Source organism: Lutjanus erythropterus, chromosome 9, assembly GCF_056507025.1.
Source record: "Lutjanus erythropterus isolate fLutEry1 chromosome 9, fLutEry1.hap2, whole genome shotgun sequence".
Lineage (NCBI taxonomy): Eukaryota > Metazoa > Chordata > Actinopteri > Lutjaniformes > Lutjanidae > Lutjanus > Lutjanus erythropterus.
Window position 1 is genome coordinate 38,874,080 of NC_139325.1, and position 21,331 is coordinate 38,895,410.

Genomic DNA, 21,331 nt, shown 5'->3' on the forward strand with positions numbered 1-21,331 from the left:
TAGCAATCCCCTTTTTTCACCTCTTCTTAAGTGATAAGCACAGGAAAGAAAACAGTTTAGATCAGACTGGGCTTCCGTAGCCCCACCTTAATTTGCCTTTTCTAATAGTGTTTTCCCTCAGTATTTTGATTCTTTGTAAAACACTTTGCACAATCGTTAAAGGGAAGTTAAAGCTTTTTGGATATGTGTGTTATTGTAGAAATCATAACTTTGTATTAATCGTTTTAGAGACAACAACAACGTACGATGACTTAACTACTTTTGTATGCAGCTTTTTGTCTGTGAAAGCAGCTGACATGAGCTGCTGGTCACTCTGAATTTACAGAACAGAAGAAAAAATAATAATTTTGGAGCCAGGCTTGTTATGGGATCAGACAAAACAAGACTGTCACTGAGTATTTCATAGTAATAGTCGTGTAGTATTGGGTGAAATGGTCCTAAAATAACGCTCACAATATTTCAGGGTATTCTGCGACATCCATGTTCTTGATGATATGACAAAAGACTAAAAATATATTTTTGGTTTAGCACTGTTGGGCTCTCCTCGTGGGATTTTTCTGCCCATAATCAGCTGGGTTTGTTGTGTTGCCCCCTTTTGCTGTTATAGTTTTCTTGCATTTCTTACATATTTCTGTGATTTACTGTACATATTATCTTGTGTAACTAAGTTGCCTCCCATTTCGGAACTTACAGCTTGACCTTAATATTGCCACTGTCACAATACAGTTTTTTTTTTATCATGAATCCTGAATGATAAGATATGCCACACCCCCACTGTTCGGCCTCCTTTTGTGACCGTGAAGAGACAATAACACTGATCCCAACCTGTTCGCCTGCGTGGTGAAGACGCCGAGCACAGCTGGCCGGTGGTTGATCTGCAGCACGTTTGTCAGCGACTGCAGGACATCAAAGTAGAAGAAGGAGTCACCAGGGACAGAGCAGTTCAGTCGGGCTTTGAGGAATGACGTCCAGTAACGTTCCAGCACCCTCGGAGAACCACCGTTGTCATTCTTGCAAACACGTGCGACTCTGGAGAAAACCACCTGAGGGGACAGGAGGGGGAAAATCCTTTATAGGTGACAGCTCTGATTCATGAATCACACTTTTTATTACAGCAACCCCAGCCAGAGCCAATATGGAATAATGAACAGCAATTAAAAAACGTTTAGGCGTGTGGTTTGTATGAGAAGTTTGATGTTGTTCAACTTCATTCCACTTGGAAACAAAAGTACAGACACAACAAACCACAAGTCTGGCGAGCGTCTGGCACGAGTTCCTCACCTTGCCAAGGGTAGTGTACTCCACTGCAATCTCGCTAAAGAAAAAGTACACATAGTTCCCATACTCAATAGCGTGGAGGAAATGGGGCTCTGTGGGAGACAAGAAGAAGAAGAAGAGATATGTGACAAACAAGCTGGCAGTGACGCCTTATTTCCAACATGACAGGCTGGTAGAGGAGCTGGTAAAAACACAGATGCTCAATTTGGAAAATGGGTCCAAGAGAAATGCAGGGACAGCGTGCTGTAAAATGGAAAACCTGAGTGTGAGGACAGAAAGATAAGGAGGAACAAACTTTCAGCGCAGAGATAACATTCACGGTATTAAAACAGCAGAGCTGGTGCTGGATCAGTGCTGATAAAAACACCTGGAAACTTGAGTCAGAAACAAAAATCGAATTGTATGAAATCTGAATACAGAATTAAATCAAACTAAAAGTATAAATACCTTTAACCTAAAGATTCAGTTGTAATAATGTTCTAAAACAGTGGATATATATAAAATAACAGGTACATCTGCATTTCTTTGTTTAATCTAGTTACTTGCTCCAAATATTGAAGCTCTCTGATCAGAACATTTTGCCAACTAACTTACCACTTACTTTCTGTGTTCTCTACTTCATTATTTCTTGTCTTCTTCTACTTTAATTATATTATTTTATAGTGTAGATGATGGTTTCTATGAGATTGGTTTTCCCTATATATAGATCTAGTATTATTATGTAGGTATGCAGCTTTAACTATATAAATATACAGTGCAAATCTCTTTTTATTTGCACGTTGTCAGAGCTGCTGGAATCTCATTTCATTGCTGTTGTACTCAAACAATTATGCATGTGACAAATAAATATCTTAAGTCTCGATCTGTTTTGGGTTATTAGGTTTGAGAAATGCTGGTTTAAATCATTTTTCGAGCAAAAATGCCAAACATTTGTTGGATTTATTGTTGGGAGACTTCTCTGCTGGAAACCATAGAGGGGGAAAAATACACTACATATGTCTTGACATGAGGGGAAATTAAAAACATACCGAAAGGGACAACACAACAATTCCTGAGGATGTAGACCAGGAAGATAACTCTTGCATGGTGATGACTGATTAACCAAGAAAATAATTGGAAATTAACAAAGTAATTGTTAGTTACAACACATTAACTGTGAGATTCTGCAAACTAAAACTGATGTGACTCAATCAGATTGTTTCACTTGGGAGGACACACAGACAGAGCGATGTTTCTTATCGTTGGCCGAGTGCAGACACCAGCTTGCAGAAAAAACACAGAAACTAGACACGAGCCAAGTTACTTAAGGAATTAATGTTAATAAGTTACAGCTGGTGAAGTCTGCGATGGTGAGCGTTGGCTAAAGATGAGAAGCTGCTGCCTGAATGTTTTGTACAAAAGGTTGTACAAGTTTTGAAGAGAGATTTGCTCTCCTCTGAGCTCCCTGAATCCTGGTATTTTACAAGAGTTGGAATCTGATCCAAAACGGAGCCAGCTATCAGAGCCCAATCCTAGTCGACTGAGAAGTTGGCGCATCTTCTGTTGCCACAACTCAACACCAGCCGCCTTACCGTATATTAACATGCTAAATGTTACACCTCAACATGTCGGACGTTCTCACCTCGCAGCCATTTCGAGTCGTACTTGACTGTCCGCAGAACAGGGCTACTTTCTCCCAGGCTTCGGTAAATCACTGCATCGCTCGCCAGGAAGTCCGTCATGGTGGCGGAGTAGAAATCACCACCTGAGAAAAAGAGGGGGGGGGGGGGGTAATTTACATACATTGTCAGGGATCAAAATTCCCGAGAACAAGCCACTTCTTTCAAGTGTCTATTTTGGTCACGGGTGACTTTTATTGCCCTTTAAAAACAGGCAGAGGATAACACATGTTGGAGAATGTGTCACTTTTAATACCACCCCGTGTGAACTTTGCATAAATGTCAGTGGAAACCTGGCAGGATTGAGTGCAGGTCTGGCTCTCCCTTCACTCTTCCGTGAACTTGACCCTCAACATGTTCACACAGTATCAGCTTCTCTCGCCGCCATGATTAGTGAAGGAAATCTAACCACAAATCACAATCCAGCAATTCAGATTACACCCTGCGATGATGCACACGTCGATACTGAATTACACGTATCCAGACAGACTAGGGACGATGTATTAGGAGTTAACATGTAGTTCAGATTATTGCTTTGATTTTAGTTTTATATTCTTGGATATAATGATTGCATGTCTAAAATAGAAAACTGTCTAATTAAACAGATTTATTTCAGTAGAAATGGTGTGAACTTTCTGACTAATTAGCAAACAATGCAGACGGTGAAAGTTTTTTTTTCTACCATTCCTGGCAACCATTGGTTTTCATTCATTCCTGTAAATGTGAGAATCGATAAATAGACCCCTGAAAGTTGCTTCAGCTCTGTAACCCATGACAGTGAACATCTGCATTAACCTTTGTCAAAGTTACATTTTCATTATGAGGTAATGTCAGACCTTTCAAATCAATCTGCATTTAAACTGCGTTACCACATGAGAATGTCAAACTGACAAATGTTGATGCAGACTTGTTCAGGGAAGATTGCTGACTGATGCTCATACCATGAAAAAGAAATTTAAAGGGAACCAAAAAGCTGCCTGGAATGGTGAGGAGAAGGAATCTGAAAATGTGAAACTGTTTACATTCATCTGAGTATGTATTCATCACTTGTATTTAATGAGCTAAAACTGGTCTGGTCTTTTAAAATCACCCCTTAGAGAACAGAAAAAAATCCTGTTCAGTGGTGAAATTCAACCCTGCTGCATTTTCAAATGGGGTTTCAAATGATTCGCTCTCCTAACTTAACATTAAAATTGGGCCATTGGTTGTTCTGTTACTGACACCAGTATTGGAAAATTCCTCAGATACTGCCAAAAATGCAGAACCTCGTATCGGCAGGTATGTGAATCTACGCCCCGAAACGGGAACCCTGTTGCTTTCCAGCAGCGTCAGTGGAGGAGAGAGACACCAGCTTTGCCTCTGCAGCAGATGGAAAGTCTGTGTTGTTGTAGCAGCTCGTGGCGAGCAGAAGGTGTTTGGACTCTGCGTCAGGAGGAGGAACAATCCGGAGGAACAATCCGGAGGAACAATCTGGAGGATTGTGCGTTTCACAGTCAGAGTTTCTCCAGGAGGAGCTAAGGCCAATGCCGCAAACCTTAGTGACTGACTGATCATCTTTACTGTGAATACCTGGTGTGTATATTGTACATAATCTCTGTTATTGAATAGAAATGCTTTTATTTCATCTTCGGACTTTTTGACTTTTCATTTTTTTTGTCATTTTGAACTGGATTAGATTCAGCTACTTAGGGGTCGTGGGGACAAATAGACTCCTTACCGAGTGGATAAGATTTATTTTTAATGCACTGGTACTGAATCGGTACATGTTATAAGCCGATAAGAAAAGTTCAGGTATCCGAATTGATATCAGGAAGCCAAAAATGGTATTGGAATGTTTAATCAAAATTTATCTAGTAAATGCATCTTCTAAAAACAGATTTTAATATGAATTTAAATGTATTTACAGTCAGGTATAGTGAAGAACTTCATATTCCTTCAATAAAAAACTGTTTAATTTAAAACAAAACACTACAAGAGGTGCATTGCTTTCAGCCTCACCGGTTTAAAATTTACAATAAAAGTCCTGAAATCTAAATATCACTGGAACTTAAAAGGTCCCTTGGAGAGGACTAATGACAGCGATCAGCAGCTGTGGGAGTTGAACCCGTGACATTTCAATTACAGGATAGTCTTTACAACCACCGGGTCACACCGTCTTACTCACCTGCAAAAAGGCCGACGTTGGACTGGCGAGACTCGAAGGGACAGCGAGCCTGACCCACCACCTCCTCCCCCTCCTGCTCCAGCGTCGACATCTAGGTCAGAGAGGACACAGCACAGAGGAACACTTTATAAGGCCGCACACAGACCTGTAAAGCTAAGCCAATGGGAAAAATTGGATATAAAAGACCAAGTGACAACTGCAAACATGAAACCGGCATTACCGTTTGCACTCGTAAACCCACGAGGTGGCCGCTGCTTTGCCCGCAAAAAAAAAAAAAGATCAACAAAAGTCTTTAACGTCGAGAGAATTGTGGCCGAACGCCGTGATTATTGAAGGCAACACATGCATCATAAAGATTAGTTTTATTTGGTGTGTTATTGTATGTGGAGTCCTGCGGTCACGAGCAGAGAGGGAGGACAGTTTATCTCTCAGCCGCAGATATTTAGCTGCAATTTTCCGAGCTGCTGTTAACAAGATTGTAAAGCCCAGGTAAGACAATAAGCAAAACCCAGCGGTGTGTGAGTGTGTTTGTGTGTGTGGAGTGGAGGTTGAATGCATGCAGAGTGGATTCAACACGGTGAATGACACACACACACACACACACACACACACACACACACACACTAACAGTCCATTAACACGTAGTTTGCTTTATGATGCCGTGTTGCCTCCTCTTTTGTTATTCTGCAAAAGACCTCAAACTTTACTTTCACTGCAAACCCTGAACACACACACACAGAGTGAACAAAAAAAAAAGAAAAGAAAAGAAAAACAACCTGATCAGGGTTGTCATGATGTTTAAAAGGCTCCTGATTATTGTAAATACTTTCTGATAGTTGAATTATATCAAATAAGAATTCTCAATACTGTCATTCTTGTTTGTATTGTGGACGTTGTGATTTACTGCTGTGCGTAAATCTGTTTTATGTGTCTTGTCCTGTTTGTTTAATGTTGTACGTCAGTTTAAGTTTGTTTATGATTATATCCTGCCAAGAAACTTCAGATATAAATTAACTCTGGAACAATAAACCTATCTGACTGTTTTTTGGGGAGTTCATAAGTTCATAATAGTTTTAATGTGTTAAAAAAAGGGTTTAAAATAAGTCTCAGAGGGCTTTACAGCAACAACAAGAACCTAAGGCAGGTTTATTATTTGATTAGAAGAGAAAAGATGTGGAGATTTCACAACAAAAACTGGGGGACTTTGCATATATGGATGCATGTATTCTGGAGGCAAGTCAAATCTTTAAATTTATATAAAAGATTTAAAAACAGGAGGTGACCTAAAATGTTTTCCAATAAAGGCAGATGGGTTAGAATTAGGGTTGTGTGTTGTAAGAATCTGGCCACATGATACAAATCACAATACAGGGGTTACGATTTGAAATACCGAGATACTGTTTGCAAGATGATAGATCACTAATTCTTTAATCAAAGATGAACCCATCCACTTTTCAGTTCTGATCCGATTCCAATATCTGAATTTGTATATCTGCAGTGACCAACATGATGTTGATGTTATTGTTATTATTATTACATGAGGCTGAAACTGAACTTCAGTCTGAAAAGCTTGTGTAGTTTGTGTAATGTAACTTGATTAACAACTGTGGGGCACTGTAGGATTCTGGCTTCTTCCCATGTGCAGCTGATTGTATAATTTCCCGTTATACCTTGCTGACAGGATTATTTTTATACTTTATATTCCAATATGCAAATCTGCTTTTTAGCAGTCTGAAGGGTGCTGCGGTATATATTATAGAAATTAAATAATGATATTACATTAAGAATACACATGATAATATCATGTAAATAATTCTCTGCCTACTGCCTGTTTGACTGTAATTGAACTGCCAAACAACAGACAAATCACAAAATAAACAATGTTTAAAGATAAAAGTGACAGCATTATATATGTTTTTTAATTTTCTATAGATAATGCAACAATATCATTGTGAATTCTTTGTGTAGTAAGAATGTCTTTGCATATGTCACGGTATTACGATACAGTGCTTTTGAGAATCTATACAATATCAGAAAACATAATACTGCCATGTTCAAGTGAATTGACATTTTCTCACACCCCTAGTTAGAATCTGTTTCAATGCAGGTATACATGATTAAAGAAGTAGTACACAAAAGGCAATAATAATGGAAAAAACACCTAAGCAACTAAAATGATCAAATCAGAGTGAAAGTTAAATTGGATAAAAGAAGTTGGGAAAAAGGGATAAAACCAAAAACAGATTCATTAGTAAGTACGAGAGGGTAGTGGTTTGTCATGGCCGCCCTGTGAACATGTGACAAAGCGATCACCCAGAGGTGAAGAAAATCAGATATGAGATTCAAAATGTTAGAAAAGAACTGCCCCAAGACATCTGTACAAAAAAAACCCACTTCAGATTCTTAAAGGGATGTGTGTTTACACATCTGAACCTGATGCAATCCAACACAACAGCTCTGCCCTAAATATCAGATCTGTGAAGCCTCAAGTGTTTGTTGATTGTTCAGACAGAGCCTCTAGTTTGTGTTGCTCTCGCGGTGAACTGTATTATTTCGCAGAGGTGCCGCTTTAATTGGATCTCCCTCCCGTTCAGTGTCGGAGCTGAGCTTCGGTTAGATTTTGTGAAAAGTGCTTTTCAGACACAACATGAATAAAATTCTCGCAAGTGCAGATTAGACAAGCGGCACAGACTAAGTGCTTTTAATGTGTTTTCCAGTTTGGCATTTACAACAGGAAGAGGACACATGAAGAGAAGCAAGCAAGAAAAAAAATTAATGTAACAACCCTCCATAAAACATGTGACCAAGAAAACACATGACAGCAGGGAGCTCACTCAGAGTCTCAGGTTTGACGTGCCTACAAAAGTACAAAAACTAATATTGTTTTCAATATTGACAAGGTGCACAAAGTTTTGTATTCTACAGCTAATTAGGCCTGTAGGCGACGGCTGTGTTATCAGTGTCACATGGTGTTCTGGCTCACGCAGATTACACACTGATTATATTACCTCTGTGTTTCTTAAGGTTTCAACAAGTTAAATTTGTGACTTGTAATGACTTTTTAAAGAACGTTATGGAGGCAATTTAATTGCTGCAGCTCTGTAAACTTCAGCATCTGGATCTGGAGGCAACACCTCTAATCTACACACACACCTTCAAGTGCACCACAGGGAAAAGGCTGCCAAAGCTCCTCTGAAGAGCCCGGAAAGTTTAAGTAAGCACTCTACAGATACTGAGCATCATCAGGGAATGTATTTTCTCGTAAAACGTTCAGTGTGATCAGTAAATATCACTTGTCACGACTTTATTAACTGGTGGCATCCTTATAACTAACCACAGGCCTTATTAAATAAGTAAGGACTCTGGTATTGGTTGAAAATAAACTCTAGTGATGTGATCTTGAACCCAGGAGTGTCATCAAAAAGTCATACAGAAATACAAGTGATTAATGAGAGAGGAAAAACGAAATATTATCAGCAGCCTTGTGACCACAGAAGCAGAAACAAACATGGTTAAGAGTATTATTCAGGCTCTAATCAGTAACCAGAGCATTTGCGCCCCTCAAATTAAATTAAATTCTGTTTTAAATCTGATTAGAAATCAACAGTATTGACCAGACTTCTCGCCCGCCGAGCGACACGATTTGAAGTGAAACAGCAGTCTGTTAATCAGAAGAAACAGACCTCAGAAGTCAGAGCGCCGAGAGCCGAGAGAGAACTGAGGATTCGACAAAGCCGTGTGGAGACCGCAGGATGGTTACCCCGGTGGGCAGATGAAGACAGACGGATTTGACGCTTCAAGGTTTTGTTGTATCACAGGCGCATGTTGAAGACAGCCTCTCTGTTGTCTACAGACCAGCTGTCTCAGCAGTCTGGTCAGTGAAGCTGCGTGTTCATGGCTGGGCATTCATTCATGTCTTTGACCAACACACACACACACAAACACAGACGCCTCTCACTCAATCCCCCCTTGTCCTCCGCAGATTTTTTGTGGAGTCCCAGAGACAGATTCCTTGATATGATTTACACTTCCTCCCTCTCTCCCCAGCTGTCTGGATAGTCATCTCTTGTACTTTTTTTTTTTTCCCAGACTGGGGAAAAAAGAGGAGGGGTGGGGGGGACAGCTGAGGGGTTGCAGAGAGAAAGAATCTGAGGATGTGTTTTGTGTAAATCAGCTGCTCTTTACCAAAGGGAGTCAGTGGCAGGGAGACAGCAGTTACATCAATCTTACTCCTGTGTGTTAACCTTTGGACATCCTCTGGAGCTGAGCGATGAGACTGTGCAGGTCCTTTATGACGTCTCGGATGTGATTTTACCCTGGAAAGTATTTAGATACTTTCAGTCTGTGGAGATGCACTATTCAGTTCGGGAGCCCCCAGATGAGAAGGGGCAATAATTCAGTATCATTAAATATTCGCTTTTGGTTGAATTAACCATTCGTTCAACACCTCTCCCAAACGGCGGCTGTCCAATCAAATCTTGGCAGCCATAACTAGTCAGCCATAACTATGCAAGCGGCGTGCATGAAGCTGGAGGAAAGAGTTTGAAGCATCATGCCCTTTTATTGCTTATGCAGAACTATAAATACAAGAACAAAATCATAAAGAACGGATAAAACTTTGTGTTTGTCCTCTACAGTCAGATGTTAACATTAGCACGCCTTGCTAACTAGCTTGTCACCTATAATAGTAACCTAGCATCATTTCTAAAGTTAGGAGTTAGGACACGATTAGCTAACTACATCATCATGGTGGGTGACAAGTTAGAAAAATGAAAATTGCTATCTCAGAGTCTAGATTAACATCAGCATCTCTGTATTTGTCTGCATTTAATTCAATTATTCATATTTATGATATAAATCTCAGAAAATATTGTGATGTCATCCAGCCCATTCTTACACTGTGGAAAGAAAAGTTTAAACTTATATTATCCAACTTGCTTTTACAAAGAGTTCTTTTAACCACAGTGGATATATCAAGTTATTTAGTCATTATTGCTTTAATTTGTTTATAAATGCCATTTTATGCCACTTATTTAATCTTGTTTACTCTTGAACTTTGTTTATCCCAAAGGGAAACTGTTGTGCAGGAGCCGCTGTGCAAACGAAAGGAAAAAGAACAAATATAAAATTTAACCCGAAAACTGCAGCTGGACGATATGGCTGAAACCCTTATCATGATAAAATGCTTAATTTCAGTTGATATAAATAGTTTTGGTATTTTTTTTCACAGTATGTTGAGGTTATTTTTTTAGATAAAACAGCTGAAGACTTGAAAAAAAGACTTTGTGCTAACTCCTCTAAAAGATTCCATTATTTTGTTTGATATGAAACCACGGAGGGACCCTGGTTCTCGCCCACCCTGACTCCTTCACGCAGACCACTGGCTTAGTTCTCAGATCATCACACTGGGAAAAGATCCAGTAAAATGCAGAATCTTGAGTTATTCAGCCCCCCTTGAGTTTGAGTCTCCTCCATGCTGTCAGATTTACAGTCTGTGCTGCAGGATTGTACTCCCTCCTCCTCCTTTAATGGCCTGCTGTGAATCAGCTCAAACCTGTGATGTCACCTCTGAGGCTCCACCACAGTGTCACGATGGGTTTTATTCAACAGACCTCAAACTGCAGGAGCTTTATTTTCACACTGTCCTAAAACAAATCTGTGCCTTCTCTGTAAAGTATGTTTTCAGTTAGCCAGCACTGTTATCACGGCACCAAAGCGAAGGGATAACCATAGAAACAAGGTGCAGCCGAGAGCCTCGTCTCCTGGCACTGGATTTGACCCCTTTCTCCCTCTTGTCTTCCCACCCTTCACTGTTTCCTCTCATCTCATCTGCTCCGTCGGCTTTGTTGTTTCAGAGGTGTGAAAAAAGCTGTTGTGTTATTACCATCATCAGCATATCTTGCGTTCTGTCAACAGATTGCTCTCTCTCTGTCTTGTTGCGCCGACATATTATTCCACCGACATTAAGCATTTGAAGTCAGCAGGCCGGGTGAAACACAAATATGGCAACATTCACAGTGAACGGTGTGTGCTCAGGACAGATCTGCTGCTGATATTTTGGCTCTGATGTCCAGCAAGTACATGTCTTCTGGTCAGTTTGGACTTGAGACCGACGTGGCACGTCTGTGTTTTGCAAATGTTGCCGTGATTGTTCAGCCCGTCCCTTTTATATGCAGCTAATAACTTTCCTGCTATTTCCACTTGTGCGCCTCCAGTTTGAGCTCACATCTGTTTGTTGTATCATTGCTGCAAACACAAGCTGAAGAGCCGGCTGCCAGACTTCTTTTATAGCTGACAAGCGCTGCATTCAACCTGGTATGACCCGTCTCTGTAGCAGTGTTTGTGTAGGTGTTATTTCATAGTACATGTCCTTTCAAAGTGGTGTTAAACATTATTTTTTCTTTTGTTCAGGCTCTAGTAGCCTATCGCAGTTATACTGTAGCTGTATCAGTGTACTGAAAGTACTGGTAAATGTGCAAAATATGTTTAATACCACGTTTTTAAATCTTATTCTTTTAGAATTCAAGTTACACATGTTATCTATTTTATCTGTGTCATTCACAATATCTTACAGTAAAGTTTACTGTTCAAATTTCCTCTATTATTATATCCCAAATACAGTATTTTTCACCAGATACCTCAGAATTTATATTAATCGATATTGCAACAATATTGCAGGGATGACGATTAGTCCATTCACAAAATATTAATAAGCTTTTCGATAAATATCATCAGTACTGTGGATAGTAGACTATGGATGATACCACCGTCCATCAACTCTGCCAAACAGTCATCGACCGCTGAGGCCTCTACCATCAGAACATTGTGATTCAAAAGCCAAGAGCCAATCGGTTCGCTCAGTAAAGCCTTGTTACTGAAAATGCTATAAAAGCTTCATTTATAAAACGCCAATAAGAGCAATTTATTCAAAACTTAAGCACTGTGAAAGCATGTATTAATTTAGGCACAATCATCTGTTATCTTTTTGCAGCTTTACTGCTGGAGCACGTAATTGAAATGAAACGATATTAACATCCAGTGCAGTGTTTCACTATGGACATCGCAACTTTGCAACTTTGGTCGCCCAACCTTACTGGATAGAATGACTAAATGGGCAAACAACAGACCAGCTAGAACAGCCTGGTTGAGTTCAGAAAAAACTAAGGAAAAGACCAGGAAGGCCAGGAAAAGATAACAGTTAAGCCATATCACAATGCAGCTAGATCCAAAATCTAAGATGATACCTAGTCTAGTATCACAATATCAGTATAATATTCATATACTGCCTTGGGCTGCTCCCTGAAAGTTGAACACTCAAATCATCAGTCAGAGACTCCTCAATCGACTGAGATGCTTCAAGTCAAGGATTTGTCAGTGTGCATTACAATAACAGAGAAAAACTCCCAATAAAAATGCACATGGAGAACATTTCAGTGAGGAATTATAAACAAGAGGAATCGTAAATATATTTTTATATTAGCTGGCACAGTAATTTAAAAAATCGTCATGACTGCATGTGCTGATGAGAAAAGCTGAAACAAATGGCTGGTAAACAAGTTTCAGCCCTCGATTCTCAGCTGGATCACTGTGCACAGAAAAATGCAACAGCAAGACAGGCTGTAAAACTAGAGTCTAAAAAATCATCATAAACGACAAAACTAACAGTAATGAAGCAGAGAAGAGTGATAGACGGAGACGGAGTAGGCGATGAACTGTCATCCCCCAGCGCACTGCAGAGCTCGCAGGGCAGGTGACGCGCTGCGGCGGCTGACAGCCCTGCTGCACCCTGGCAGGAGAGACGCCCCGCGGTGTGCTGGGATTTTATACCTGAACTATAGGCAGACGCTTTTACGTTCTCTGACTGTATGAAGATATGATGGTTGCACATTACAGATGATTAAGAAAGAAAGTAAGATGTGAGTCTTACTAGTAAAATGTACTCATGTGGGCTGAACTGAAAATAAAGCAACAAATCAGCGAATATTCATATTGGACTGAAAATAATATCATGACATTACTTTTCAACTGTAAAATAACCAGCCCAACTTTATATTTATCAACTCTAAGACCATCCTTTATATACATATCTATCTATCTATACACCCAGTATGTGTGTAGACCTAACTGAAGCACTAAAGCTGTGTCTTCTTGCAGCATTTTGCAGTTTTCAGTGATGTATGAAACATCTGTGTGAGCCTCTGTGACCTGCGTTAATGTGTATTTACGACATGATATCCCAGATAATGACATTTTCACAGAAAGCCAGCGCGGCGCTAATGTGATACAAGTTTAGTTTGCAGTTTGTCATTTCCAGTAGCAACTTAAGTAACAGGGTACAAGTGAAACAGCACACAAGGACGGAGCCAAACACATCCCATAACAGCTGTAATATCATCTCTTATCTGTAATTGAGGCCAGGAGGCAGCAGCACACAGCGGTACAGTATCTTACCTTATAGTTACGGCAGGTGGGGTTGAAGGCGTTGGTGCCGCAGGCGAAAAGCGTCTCGTCATTGCGAGGCACCAGCACTTTGATATAGTTGTAACATTCATCCTGTCAGGAGGAAAACAGCTTGATGTTATTGTACATTAGGGACAAGGTCCATGTTGGCTTCTGGCGCGCCGATGACAGAATAAAAGCAGGACCTGCAGCAGGTAGACGGTGCATTTTACTGGCTGACACACACACATACACAAGCCTCTCTGTTTTACAGTCATTATCGTAATCCCCAGGCTGATTCTTGCGGTTTCACTGTAGCTCTGGGGAGGAAAAATGCTATGCTGAAAACCCCAGTCTGACGTCTCCTGATGGATGTGCCGCTGCTTCTGATAAGCTACCTTGCACACCTTTGCTTATTACAAAACTTCACTGTGCAGGAAACGGAAAGCAGAGGCAAAGGCAGAGAATGAAAGAAGAGCGAAATAAAACCAGAAACAGAGAAAGAAGATGTGCGTGTGTGTGTGGAGGAATATACTCACGCTGTTTTTCCCTCTCACAGTGCACTTCTCCACATCCTTCGTCTTCCAAGTCAGTTTCTGAAAAATGAACAGACAGCGAACTGTCAGCTCAAAGACAAGCTGTTTCTCACCATCCCAGCTTTTTGTTGCTCCCAATCGTTCAAGTGCTATTACGAGACAGCTGTGATGAAAATCTCATTAACTTCAATAAACTGTCGTGAAGAAAAACAAACAGAGAAATATCAGGAATGCCTGCGGTGGCCTGCGCGGCTCATCAGTGGGCAGCTAAACATTGTGGTTCCTCAGTGATAAAAATCACTCTGCGAGATAAGTCTGGATTGGTGAGAACACAAACACACACACACACACAAAACACTCTGCGGAGGACGTTTGCTTCTCTTCACTGTCCATATAAGGAACAGTCAATTAGCCTCAATTAACCTACTGGCCAAAAAGCCTGCCCTTAGTTGCCACACACACCAAGACACCTTTCCTGTAGCAGTGTTGTTCGTCCAGTTGGCCGTTATTGAAAAAGATCCATCAACTTGTTAACAAGCTCTGCCAGTTGAAGGTTTAATGTGCTCCTTTCTACTGTCGGATAATTTACTGACTGGAATTTTCTCGGAGCTCATAAATAGCGCCGAGGATGCTGCTGGTTTTGTACACTTCTGTTTCAGCTCCAAGTCATTCAGAAGATTCTTTTGTCAATAGATCCCCAACAGTATCTCAGCAGACAGGAGACGGATGTCTCACTCAGTGGCATATCAGCACTTAAAGGTCCAGTTTGAGAGATTTAGAGGGATCTATTGGCAGAAAATGGAAGAACTGAATATAATATTCATGAAAATAAGAGTTGTGTTTTCGTCGCCTGATTAGGCAACTTGACAAGCTGAGTCACAGGTGATGCATCAGTCGGCTTGAGTCTGAGCAGAGACGGGCCGCTGCGGCAACTTTCCTTTGAATATATCATCTTTCGACGATGGGCTGAATCCATCCACAATTGCTTTTTTTGGCCCATTTTTAGGGCGATATTTGTCATTTTATGTTGGTCATGTAATGGTCCGCAGAGTGACAGCCTCTGCTCTGCACCTCGCCCTCGTCCAGCGGCGCAGGACACGTCCACTCAGCCGGACCATGAGTGCCCTGAGCTGGGTGAGGAGTGAGAGGTAAACCGTCTGCAGAGTTAGACTCTTTGCACTCTTTTCACACGGTGAATTAAGGATTTATTTCACCCAAACCAGAGCTGGTGATTGTTGGAGGAGTGGACAGACTAACAGACTAGTTTTTCATGGCAACTCTGCCTCAAACGGGTCTCGCTTTCAAAGACTTTTGATTGCTGACTCAGCTTTCTCCAACAGAATTAAAACTTTCAACTCATTGTAGATGTATAATAAAGTAATTCACTTCAAATCTGCATTTTTTAAATGACCTTGAGTCTGTACATTTGTTGTTAGGTGTTTTCACATATTGATATAAATACATGAGATAATTAATTACTTTGAGGGTATTTATCTGTATAAATGTTTTCAATCTTCTCTTTATTTCTCCTCTTTATTTGACAGGATGTCCTTGTGTCTCCACCAAATGAAAGAATGTGTTAGAAAAAGTGATCCATTTGTCACAAAAACATCATGCAGGCCTACATCTTAGATGCTGAAAGCTATTCAACAAAGCTGGTGAGGCTTGTACATTTCTCCCATTTTTAAGTTTTACTTTATTTTTTTTTAGCTGTTTAGGTCTTAAATTGAACTGAAGGTGTTCTTAACTACAATCTCACAACAACCCACCCTGTGGTGAAATACATTTTGATGCCTTATTGGTGCCGAGGGGTCACTCTTGGACCGCAAGTCCCTGAAACACAATTTGTCCTCCAGGCCGCTTGTTCTCTTGTTCTGATTTTATCAGAAAGCTTTCAGTCCAGCAGTCAAACCAGAAACTACTTACAGCAGGTGAATGTAATCTAGCTGTCAGGAAAACTGATGAAGGAAAGACGTGCATCTTAATAACGGAGGGCCTCCACCGTTTCATTTCCACTGCTTACAGTGTGATGAATGTATTTGAGGATTGAGGCTGCCGCTATTCTGTATTTATCTAATTATCAACAAATCCCTTGAAAAGGCCAAAAACAATAATGCGTTAGTCATTCTCTCAATATTTTGTGACTTCCCTGTCACTTCTGCAGCATTTATCCCCAAAACCTGTTGGTTCTTTCTGCAGATATAACGCTTTGGTTCTTAAATATGTGGTTTCATATTTTTAAAAAGGCTCAGCAGTTTCCTGAAACAACTGGAATTTCATTCTTGTTAAGGATCAATTAATATTTGGTTCCGACCTTTTCAAGATTTCATTTGTTAACAATGTAAAAATACAGAATATTGCCAGCCTTATCCTTTAAAGCCTTTGCCCCAAAATCTGATAACTCTGCAACTGTCACCAAAACTATCTTCAGGCTTCCTCATCATTTGCCATTTCAAAATTTCAAGACTTCTCGGAGGATCTGAAGACAATAGAGTGGAAGCGCTGCTGCGTCTTTCTGTTTTTAACTCTTTTTGACTTTTTTTTTATTTATTTTGCGGTTAACTGTCTCTTTAAGGGGAGATGTCTTTAGTACAAGATGGTGTCTAACATCATCCCCCTCTGTCTGATTGTCAGATTTTTGGTAAAACACAAGGAAATCATTCCACAAAAAGACAGAACAGTGAGGACCAACTGATCAATAACTTTCTGAAAAGTACATGTCAGACTGTCGACTCGTCTTCTCTGATTTTGCAGCCAGCACTCGTCCCTCCAGGTCCACGCGCGGAACATCTCCGGAGCAACTTTGTGAACATCTGACACGATTCAGCAGGAGTCAGCATTATGGTAATAGTCCCTGCCTTGTCCACGCTCGATTTGGTTTACTAATAATTACTTATGGCCACCCAGGCCTGGGGAGATCAGTGAAGGGCAGAATATGAATGAGCGCCCGGTGTGAAAAATGAAGAGCTGCTTTTAAAAATGAGCCTGAGCTGAGGAATGGATCTGTGATGAAGAGGAGGCACCATTTTCTGGTGATATGACTCAGTCACAGACTAACGATCGAGCTCAGATGGATAACAGGAATAGGAGAGCTGGAGAATGTGACAGCAGAACGTGGGTACAGTCCTCGATAATTTTCCACTCGGTTCCTGCTGTCACACAGGAGCCTGCAGAGGTTTGACTGAATGCCTTAAAAAAAAATGCATCATATACAAACATTCAATATCTAAGCTCTCATGCAACTGAAAAAAAGATGGACTAACATTCTAGCACTCAAAAGTTCTTCTACACCCTGATCAATACTTTAGATCTCGTTGACATGGAGCGTTGGCCTTATCAGAATGAATATCCGTGTTTAGCGCTAATCTAAATACAAGCAAACAAAAGTCCAGGCCTCGGAGGGATTTTATTTAAGTGCAATCGTGTTTGACAAATGAGATTCAGATAGGAGGGAGCGTGGCGCTTCAAAAGCCACAAGAGCCTCGCTGCACTTGTATTGGATATACGTCTGAAGAGAGATTGCTTAATACTTGAATGAAAAGTCAGGCAGAGGGTAGAAGGGAAAATAACGAGATATGCACATCTGAAGAGATTTTTTTTCTGTAAAAACACAGTGTGGTTTAGACAAACACAAAGAATATTGCTGTCTAAAGTTTCAAGAGCACCGCCTTGTATTAAAGCCTTCTTTAGAACAGATGGAGATCTAAACGTCATGCTGAGTTTTTAAAGTTTTTGTTTTCTCATGTCTTATATTTAAAGAATAAGAACCCTACAGCCTATTTTTTAACGTGAATCACAGAAGAATGTCAGGTCATTCAAAATCTCAACCAGTAACTCACTTATCATCGGTATTGATTCTGAAGGATGGAGCGGTTTCAAACACTCTCGAAATGTCGAGAGCCTGAGAGGATGAATTCATCTTAAGTGTGTGTTTTTACGTTGAGTAAATTACCAGACCTTGGTCCAGTTTACAGAGCAGCTGATGTGTAACAGCCACACATTGAAAAATGTTCAGCAGGGCTCGACCGATTTTTGGCTCTGATTTTTAGCATTTTTTTCTTTTTTATCCAATTGCTAATTAAATAAATTAACTGAAAAATATGCTTCTTTGGCTCTGATGCAGCCAGCTCTCTCTGTAGACACCAATCACAGAGTGTCTCATTGACTTTATACACATATAAATAACTAGAGGTTAGTCTGTTAGCTCGATGATAGCACATAATGGGAATTACCATTGACATGCTGACAGAAATTAGCATCACGATCACAATAATATCCTAACAAACTAGTCCATTTTCCCTCACATACTTAAAACGACACGTGCTCATACTTTCATGCATAAATTTCCTCTGATCTGTGGGAACAAACTAATAACTTCAAATTGTTAACTGCTACAACAACCTCAAGGGTTAAAACTTTTTTTTTTTTTTTTTTTACGGCAAGTTTGATGGGCAAGAACAGCAAAATGTAGCAGTTTACTAAAAAAAAGTTTTTTATTTACTTCTTTTATAAACAGTACAGTGATGATGCTGCTGAAATAAAACTCAAAAAAACGGATCTGTGATGTGCAATGTTTTTGGAAATATCAACCATGATATATTCTAGACAAAAATTGCGATAAATCATAATATTGAATCACAATACTTGCGGGATTGCAATATATATCAAATCAGCACTGAAGTATCGTAACAGTATTGACCTGGGAGAGAAGTTTATCATCACAGCCCTACTTTATTTACTGCAGGGAAGCTTAATACATCATAATCGTTCATAAGAGTTGATTTACATTTTGTATTAATAATCTGAATCTGCTCACTAAAGTTATAAATAGTGAAGCAAAATGTACTATATTTGCCTCCCAAATGTAGTGGGATTTAAGTGTATATTGTAAATATATATTTTAAATTTTGAGAGATTTTAATTTTTATGTATATCAGTTCCAAATATCAATTATCGGTCTCTGTATCGGCGCTAAAACAAAACATATTAGTCAATCTCTAATGTTCAGTAAAAACATAGATGGACTAAAAGACACAAATTAAAAAAGGTTATATGTTGGACCAGAAATTACACAATGAAACAGAGGAGACTCTGAATGGCAACAGTGAACAGCAGAGCATTTTCAGTCATGATTGTGGACAGACTTTCCTACCTGCTGTGGGATTATCTGCTCAGATGAAGTGCCGAGATTGATGGCAAACACATGGTCCCTGCAAGAGAAGGAGAGTCGAGGCACCATTAGCCGGGCCGTCTCCACATGCTTTTTGTCAGCCTTGACGCTTTTTGAATGCAAAGCTCTATAAGCCTCTGATCCGACCATTTCACCAAAACCTTTTCAAAAAACGCTTCTACTTCGCTCAATAGGATTGATCGAGGCTGTTCAACATCCGAAGGTGGAAGGTGGATTAACAGGCAGCGCTTATTGGCTTTTCAGCTTCATAACCTCACAAAAAGTTTTCCAACACCAAAAGTTTCCCAACTATCGACAAAACCCATATGAATCACTTAGTGAAGTCAGGCATGCACTTTGTTGTAAGCAGCTGTGGAAAATATTAGGACTCTAGGAATCTCCATACATTTAAGGACAGGGTTTTTTGGCAGTGAGAGCACTGCAGTTTGAGACAGAGCCAAAGGCTGTAGCAGAATTTATTTTGCACAATGAAAACAGGCAGCAGAGGTGCAACCTCATACTTTTTAGATAATTAACCTACGACATCTTAATCGTGCAATTAGGCTGAGAGATGCACTAGGAAAAAACATGAAAGCAGGTTGGTGTGGAGGTGCTGCCTTGTATACCTGACACAGTAATAAAGGTTTGGCTCTGATTAAGCCTGACCACTGCTCACAACAACCACACCAACCCCTCTCTGCCTGTGAGACATGAAAAACTCACGTTTCAAGCGCAACACGACAGAAATTAAGTAACTTTGTGTTATAAGATTTCCTATTTTTTGCCTCAGATGTGTTCAGAAACACATGCAGCTGTTTAGCTGTAAGTTAACAGACTTTGTGACCAGGCCAACATTTTTTTTTTTTTGCTTGAAAACAGACCGAGCGCTGCCACATGTGTCGCTCACACCTTCCATAGCTCTGATTGGTTGTGGGTCACATTTCACTGCTCTGATTGGTTGTATGAACTGAGAAAATGAACTGAGAAATCCCAGACTAATTCACATTTGCGACTCATTTAGATTTGTGATGGCAGGCTACTGCTGACTTGTTTTATGTTTTTTTTCTACACAGGCTGTCCATTTTTCTCCCTCACGCCTCATTCAGGAGCCCATTTGCCTTTTGCCCAGCAATTATTATGAATAAGAACTGAATTGACTTCATGCTTAATTGACTTTACTGGTGAAATGAGAGTGAAGCAAACAACTAAATCATTGTTGTATAATCAAATGGATACTTGAGGATTCTTTTGGCTGCCGATGAAGCAATTTGTGAACTAATTTGATAAAGTTTTGAGTTCTGGTAACTTTATTTTTTGCATTATGGATTAAATAGCTGGAGACAATGACTGGAAGATTAATCAAGGGTGAAAAATTGTCATCAGATCCTTTGTGCAACCATATTAAATGATCAAATCTGGAGACAAAGACTAACATAAAGTTTGTAAGTAAATGAAGAAAATGTAAGTAATTGTACTGGGGTTTTTGCCCAGTGTAAACAGGGCTAAAGAAAGTAAACACATACTGCACAATAAAAGTATTGGGTTGCATCGTGAAATGATGCTCCTGGACTATCATAAGTAATTTTTTTACCTTCAGTAAACAGTGCAAACAGAGCTACATCAGATCCTCTGTAATGTTAAACTAGCAGACTGACCGAGCGGCGATGTAGAGCATGTGGTTGATCCTCAGCATCCTCTGGAAGTCCAGGCCCAGGCGGACGGTGTCATTGTCCGACATGAGTCCCTGGAAGCTGGGGTAGAGGTAGGAGGCTGCGTGGGCGAAGAGACAGAGAGAAGAAGAAACTGTTCAAGTACTCATTATGCCAAAAGATCCCAGCTAACGCCTTCTCAGCAAAGGTTAGAAAACACGAGACTAATAGATTATGTCAATTTGAGTTCCTTTTTTTTTCAAAGCTGGAAAAGAAAGATATTAGCAAAGTATTTCCAGACACATTTAACATTTCTCCACAACAAACCAACAGCTCAGAAAAACAACACCTTTGCAGATTATGCAGCACTAAAACAAGGTTACAATTTGGCCTATAGTTCTGGAAATGCAGAGCATACACTGTATGCTAATGTGCAC

At 40.1% G+C, this 21,331-nt stretch overlaps 1 protein-coding gene across 3 annotated transcripts in view; it reads right to left on the reverse strand.

Moving 5' to 3' along the window:
• Positions 1-21,331, reverse strand: part of sema6cb (semaphorin 6Cb) — a 124,272-nt gene that overhangs the window by 61,201 nt on the left and 41,740 nt on the right. For all 3 annotated transcript variants that reach the window (XM_084727566.1, XM_084727565.1, XM_084727564.1), the window contains exons 3-10: positions 20,901-21,015; positions 19,228-19,285; positions 14,079-14,135; positions 13,552-13,653; positions 5,101-5,191; positions 2,900-3,022; positions 1,282-1,370; positions 826-1,043 (exon numbers count right to left, since the gene is read on the reverse strand). In XM_084727566.1, coding sequence (XP_084583692.1) covers positions 826-1,043; positions 1,282-1,370; positions 2,900-3,022; positions 5,101-5,191; positions 13,552-13,653; positions 14,079-14,135; positions 19,228-19,285; positions 20,901-21,015 — 853 coding nt within the window. The remainder of the gene's footprint in view (positions 1-825; positions 1,044-1,281; positions 1,371-2,899; positions 3,023-5,100; positions 5,192-13,551; positions 13,654-14,078; positions 14,136-19,227; positions 19,286-20,900; positions 21,016-21,331) is intronic.